This window comes from Brassica oleracea, chromosome C4 (genome assembly GCF_000695525.1).
Source record: "Brassica oleracea var. oleracea cultivar TO1000 chromosome C4, BOL, whole genome shotgun sequence".
Lineage (NCBI taxonomy): Eukaryota > Viridiplantae > Streptophyta > Magnoliopsida > Brassicales > Brassicaceae > Brassica > Brassica oleracea.
In genome coordinates this window covers 45,760,548-45,767,400 of record NC_027751.1, presented here as the reverse complement: position 1 = coordinate 45,767,400, position 6,853 = coordinate 45,760,548, and the positions used below count along the sequence as shown (strand labels likewise).

At 32.7% G+C, this 6,853-nt stretch overlaps 1 protein-coding gene across 2 annotated transcripts; it reads left to right on the top strand.

The window, feature by feature from the left end:
* The first annotated feature begins 2,192 nt into the window (after positions 1-2,192).
* LOC106340219 (EPIDERMAL PATTERNING FACTOR-like protein 6) lies at positions 2,193-5,431 on the top strand. 2 transcript variants are annotated; one of them, XM_013779099.1, is made up of 4 exons: positions 2,193-2,296; positions 2,406-2,793; positions 2,955-3,001; positions 4,897-5,431. In XM_013779099.1, exons 2-4 carry the CDS (start codon positions 2,655-2,657, stop codon positions 5,143-5,145), a joined length of 435 nt encoding a protein of 144 aa, XP_013634553.1. In that variant the 5' UTR covers positions 2,193-2,296; positions 2,406-2,654; the 3' UTR covers positions 5,146-5,431. The 2 variants fall into 2 exon arrangements, with proteins under 2 accessions (XP_013634553.1, XP_013634552.1); XM_013779098.1 differs by having other exon boundaries at positions 2,628-2,793; positions 4,897-5,430.
* The last annotated feature ends 1,422 nt before the right edge of the window (positions 5,432-6,853 follow it).

Below are 6,853 nucleotides of genomic sequence, written 5' to 3'. Positions count from 1 at the left end.
TGTTGAAGGCTTGGATATCGCGAAGCCCCAAGCCTCCCTCTTATTTCGACTGGCATAAGGACTCCCATGCAATCCAGCATAGCTTCCTTGTCGTCGGATCAGCATCCCACCAGAATCGGGTCAAGGCTGACTGTATCCTCGAGCACAGACCAATAGGGAAGAGGAAACACGACATTGCATATGTGGGGATAGGTGATAAGACCGCCTTCAGCATTGTAAGTTTTCCAGCATTTGACAACAACCTAGAAGACCAGGACGCAGCTTTCGGCGTGATTCTATCAACTATAGAGGCAAACAAATCTCTCTTCTTAGGAGTAAAGAGTTCGGGGAGACCGAGATACTTGCCTACTCCTCCTTCATTTGCTATACCAAGGGTTGATTTAACCCTGAGGCGGGTTTTCTGTGGTGTTTTAGCAGAGAAGGTGATAGAGGACTTATTAGTATTGATGAGCTGTCTGGAAGCGGTCTCATAATCTTTCAAGATGGAGACGAGGGTTTAGCTGCTGCGGAGATTAGCCCGGACAAAAAATATGGTATCGCCAGCGAAGAGTAGATGGTTTATTCTCGGGCACTTATGGGCCACCTTGACGCCGGAAAGATCGCCACTGTTCTGAGCTGCTGTGCAAAGGCCTGACAGAACTTCAGCACATAAAATGAACAAATACGGTGAGAGAATGAATGTATTCACTATATTGCAGGTAACAAGTATTGTTAAGCGTATCTAAACTTTTAAAACTGAAGTACAAATAAATTTTAACCCTAAGAATTCCTCAATAATCACTATCCAACGCCACTGACCTTATAAATAGCAATTTCCATAAAAAATTGTTACGAAATTGTCTAATATTTAGCTATTTAATAAATTTAGAAGATGTGCAATCTTTCATTTATTTTAAAATCAAAATCAAAAAGTCAATTTTGCAATCTTAAAAGAAAAATTATGAAATAGATTAAATTATCAGATCAATTTATTGGTTTATTGAAAATTAAACTAATCAAAATCGTTTAAATTTTCAGAAAAATAAAACCAACTCAGTTATATTTAATTAATTAGCCTCTTCTAATTTAATTAGTGCAATAATGTATGTATTTAATTTTTGAACGTTTATAAAAATTAAAAGTAAATACCCGTGCGGAAGCACGAGTCAAGATCTAGTTATACCATAAAAGTCAAAAGACAAGTCATTAATATATTTGATTCAAACCTCTTAAATTTTTAGAAATTTGTTTCACTCACGTTCATTGTTAAATATTCATCTTTTTGATTACTATATCTTTTGTCAACTAATATTAATTATCTCACTAAGAAAAATAGTTGATATCGCTAACCCCTTAGAACACAATTTTAATACTCTCTAGATTTAAAACATTGATGTTTTAGGATTTACACTAATAAAAATTAAATATATATAATTTAATTTATAAGTTTTGTTAGTCTTATATATTTGTTTCCCAATAAAATTCTACTATTCATATTAATAAAATGCATTAATTAAAACTAGAACATCAGTTTTTTTGTTTACAAGTTGAAAAATCTAAAACATCATTTGTATACGAATGGAGTACGCATTAGAATTTGAACTGTAACGTATATGTCTAATCTTCGATGTTAAAGTTCTATATACTACAATTTGGTTTGTCGTTTAGGTGAATATTATTTTTCCGTTTCTGCTATATATTTTAAGAATCCTTAGTACATATTTTTTGTGTGAATTGATTGAGTAAATAATATTGATAAAACTATAGATATAAATCTGTAAATGAGGAATGAACATGGAACCCTTCTTACACATTTGCTGGGATGTTTTGTCCATACCTCCTTGCCTTTCGAATCTCTCTCATCTTTCATTCTGCGGCCCTGCCTTTTCCTTCTCCTCTTCAGATCAGTTTCCTCTCTCTGCCTCAATTATGAACTTATGATCAACGATTACTAATAAACAATCATTTTACTAAAACTTTACAACAAACTATCTAAAACCCTAACCCAGATCGTATCTCTAATTTTCTATTAAACCCTCAGAACAATATAATGAAGATTATATAGTAGTACTACTAGTCACGTGAAATCATATCTTATTAATGCGATGTGACACACAGCACAAATTTCTACAGACACATGAATATAATATAAAGAACTTTAAAAACATAATATATACATATATATATATATATATATATAATAGATAAACAAATAGCTTGGAAGATTGCTAAAACCAAATTCTGGAGAAAGGAAGGGTACAATGACAGAAAAAATAGGGTGCAGGAGAATCTAACTCCCAAACTTAGCAATGCTTAGGTACCTTTCTTAATTACTTCTCTCTTTCTACACTCTTTCTCTTCTTTTTCTCTATTATTTTACTATCCTATTATATTAATTTTTCCAAATTTAATTGCACATTTTGCAGTAAAACCCTCCTTGTTCGCTCATAATCGACTCATTTTGTTCTTCTCCTTCTCAACCACTCCACTACTCCCTCTCGTTTTTCAGAAAACTCAAATCACAAGAAACCAAAATACATTAATAGATCTTTTTGTATAATCGTTTATTGATTTCCATTTTATAAACCCACCAAGTTTTTGCATGAAACTATCCTGGAAGAGTCATAAGTAATATATCTGCTTCTCAGGTGGAGTTTTCATAAATTTTCGTAATCATGGGATTAGAGAAACCGTCATCATTACCATCATCAGAAAATTCGAGAGCCAAGTTCAGTGTCTTTTATATAATCCTACTCTGCGTTGTCCTTTGTGCGCTTACTACATTCATTACTCCCTCTTCACTTTCTTCTCCATGTAAGCCCTCTTCCTTTTCCGTTAACACTGATCACTTTATTTTTACAAAATCTTTCGTTATTATCTTTCTCAAACATAAATGTATTTCAATATTTGGTTCGTACGCCAGAAAAAATCATTACCGTACCATTTATAAAAGTTAAATTGTTGTAAAAATGCAGATATTAGGAACTCAAAATCTGGAAAACTAGGGCAATTCGATGCTCAGGTTCGTAATCTTTTTTATCCTCTTCTTCTTACCTAGCGTGGTCCATATTCTAAGCAGTAAAAACTATCCTATTTTCTTTTTGTAAGTAAAAACTAACTTTTATTTTTGAGTCAATAATTAACTAGGAATTAGGCTGGACTACCAGTGTTTTTATATACCTAATAAGCATAACAACACAAAGCCCAAAAAAGCTTAGTAGTGTCCATCAATTCTCCTGATTCAAGTATCGGAGGACAAGATTGACGTTGATTCATCATTAAAACATTGTAAATAAGCTTATACTGTGGGGATCTCTAAAAGGACTACACAAACAAAAGGGGATGTCGCTAAAATACGCATGAACAGTCGGGGACTGTGACGGCATGTCGAGACTGACTGGGCCGTCCGATTCGCTTCAGCACACGAAGACAAGGACAGTACTCGACTTTGGTCCGTTCACCACCTGTGGGTCCATGCCTTGGCTTTTTCTGCGTTTCGATCTCAATCGAGTGGTAAACTGGTAATATTATCAGTTTTCTCGCCCCACGGCGCACGTTAACGTATGACAAGCCTCTTGGAACTTCCCAATCTCTCTGCCCTTTTTGGTAATGTGCGTAGCGCTTTATGCGGAGCGGTATTCCCGGTTCTTGTCTAACACCCCCTAGCCCTGTCTTAAAAACTCCCTTACCTAAAGTGCGCATTTTAGCACAATCGTTCATATTTTTGCTAAAATAATACCTGACTAACACAGTTCACTAGGTCTTTTAATTGTTACTAAAGTTACACAATGCAATTAAAGACACAATTCACTCGCTGTCTTATAATGATTGCAGCATGATGAATTGTTTTAAAGATATATCTCTTCTATTTTTATAAATTAACTCTTAGTTTTTTAATATTTACATCTCAATGCCATTGAAGTAATAAATTTACCTACTTTTTAGTATTTTTGTCTTTTATAGTTTAATGAATGCATTTTCCAAAAATGAAATACATCAAATTATGTCCTACTTATTTAAGGAATACTTCCTATAATCAAGCTAAATAATAAATTACACTTAATCAATACCAAAAATATAACAAAATGCTCATTATCCGGACCGGTTATTTTTTATTTTGGTATATTAACTATGCCTACAAAAATTGAAAATGTTATAAAAAATACATAATATAAAACACATTTATTTTATTAAAATAGAAGTACACTTATAAATTAACTCTTAGTTTTTTAATTTATTTACATCTCAATGCCGCTGAAGTAATAAATTTACCTACTTTTTAGTATTCTTATCTTTTATAGTTTAATGAATGCATTTTCCAAAAATGAAATACAACAAATTATGTCCTACTTATTTAAGGAATACTTCCTATAATCAAGTTAAATAATAAATTACACTTAATCAATACCAAAAATATAACAAAATTTTCATTATACGGACTGGTTATTTTTTATTTTGGTATATTAACTATGTCTAAAAACATAAAAAATGTTATAAAAATACATCATATAAAACACACAAAATTATAAATAATATATATTCAATTATTTGATCGTATAAATCAAATATAACCATAGACAACATTTTTATTTTACCTAAATTTTTGATCCATAAAAAATACATTTACACCAATACGCGGGTTATATTTTAAAAATATGGGTATAATAATTGACGGATCAAAAAATAAAATAAAATTATTCACAATAAATTATAAAATTTATGGGTTTAGAAATATATTAAACAATTATTTAATACATATAAATTTTATAAATATATATTACCATTTATATAAGATAATTTAAAAAAGAAAGAATATCCGCGCAGATGTGCGGATCAAGTTCTAGTTTCAACTTAAAAGTTTAGTTGGCAGAAAAAAACAATATAATTTATTATTGATTGAACAACCGTATCATTCAGGAGGAGGGCAAGGGTACACTGGTGATGATAAAGAAGATGAAGAAGACCGGTGACCGGAGCAACGCAGCGGGGGAGCGAAGGATTTTGAGGGGACTGGGGTCATCTCCGCCACGGTGCTTGTCCAAGTGTGGAAGATGCACGCCGTGCAAGCCTGTGCACGTCCCGGTACCTCCGGGCACGCCTGTCACCGCCGAATACTACCCTGAAGCTTGGAGGTGCAAGTGCGGCAACAAGTTGTACATGCCATGATGTTTTATATATAATATATATACTCACATATATACGTTATATATATATAATTCATATGAAGGTTCATGGTCTGCCTTATGCCTCTGCTCAAACACTTATTACATATTAAACATGCTTCTAGGACAACTCCCTGCGTAAAATCTTTGATGACTGATTGATGATGATGGAGCTCGTATATACTATATTTTGTTAGCATATCTCGTGTTATAATATATACATTAGTACATACATGTATGATATAACTTATATGGTAAGAAGTTCATGTGTATGGTAGCTATGAATTATTGTCATTCATCAGATGACCAAAAATATACATATTATTGCTTTCTTCAATGTTCGGCATTCCTAATGGCATATAGGTTTAGGCTCATGATAAGCCCAATAACATAATATATCCTGTGGCACACATATGACCGATAGCATATGTGAACGTTGGGTGTTACTATCTATGTGGCATACCTATCGGTGTTTGTCCAAGTGTGGAAGATAAAACTTATTGTGTTTCTGCAGAGTTTTTCTGTGTTAAAAAAAAAAAAACCGAGTTTTTCATCTTCATCAGGGGAAACTTCGTTACACGAAAGGAAGTGGCATTACTAAATATTTAAGCTTAAGTTTTACACATACATTTAGTCAAAAATAAAGAAGAAATTTTATACATACATGTTTGCCAAAGAGCACAAACAAACATGAATTTTATACTTGTAGAAATGAATGGAGATTGTCTAGCAAACAAGGAGCTAACAAAAATATACATATTATTGATTTCTTCAATGTACGGCATTCCTAATGGCATATAGGTTTAGGCTCATGATAAGCCCAATAACATAATATATCCTTTGGCACACATATGACCGATAGCATATGTGAACGTTGGGTGTTACTATCTATGCGGCATCCCTATCGGTGCTTGTCCAAGTGTGGAAGATAAAACTTATTGTGTTTCTGCAGAGCTTCTCTGTGTTCAAAAAAAAAAGAACAGAGTTTTTCATTTTCATCAAGGGAAACTTCGTTATACGAAAGGAAGTGGCATTACGAAATATTTGAGCTTAAGTTTTACACATACATTTAGTCAAAAAAGAAGAAGAAATTTTATACATAAATGTTTGCCAAAGAGCACAAACAAACATGAATTTTATACCTGTAGAAATGAATGGAGATTGTATAGCAAACAAGGAGCTAACAAAAATATACATATTACTGCTTTCTTCAATGTACGACATTCCTAATGGCATATAGGTTTAGGCTCATGATAAGCCCAATAACATAATATATCCTTTCGCACACATATGACCGATAGCATATGTGAACGTTGGGTGTTACTATCTATGTGGCATACCTATCGGTGCTTGTCCAAGTGTGGAAGATAAAACTTATTGTGTTTCTGCAGAGCTTCTCTGTGTTCAAAAAAAAAAAAAACAAAGCTTTTCATCTTCAACAGGGGAAAATTCATTATACGAAAGGAAGTGGCATTACGAAATATTTGAGCTTAAGTTTTACACATACATTTAGTCAAAAAAAAAGAAGAAATTTTATACATACATGTTTGCCAAAGACCACAAACAAACATGAATCTTATACCTGTAGAAATGAATGGAGATTGTATAGCAAACAAGGAGCTAACATGGATTCATATGAAATGAGTGTAGAAGACTAGCGAGGAACAAGAACGAGAAATGAGACGAACATGAAATATTGAATGAAGCATATC

Excerpts from the sequence above, each read along its gene's own strand:
- LOC106340219 (XM_013779099.1), top strand. The coding sequence starts at position 2,655 with ATGGGATTAGAGAAACCGTCATCATTACCATCATCAGAAAATTCGAGA. Across the intron at positions 2,794-2,954 it reads CTCTTCACTTTCTTCTCCAT|ATATTAGGAACTCAAAATCT; the intron begins GTAAGCCCTCTT and ends GTAAAAATGCAG. Across the intron at positions 3,002-4,896 it reads TAGGGCAATTCGATGCTCAG|GAGGAGGGCAAGGGTACACT; the intron begins GTTCGTAATCTT and ends CGTATCATTCAG.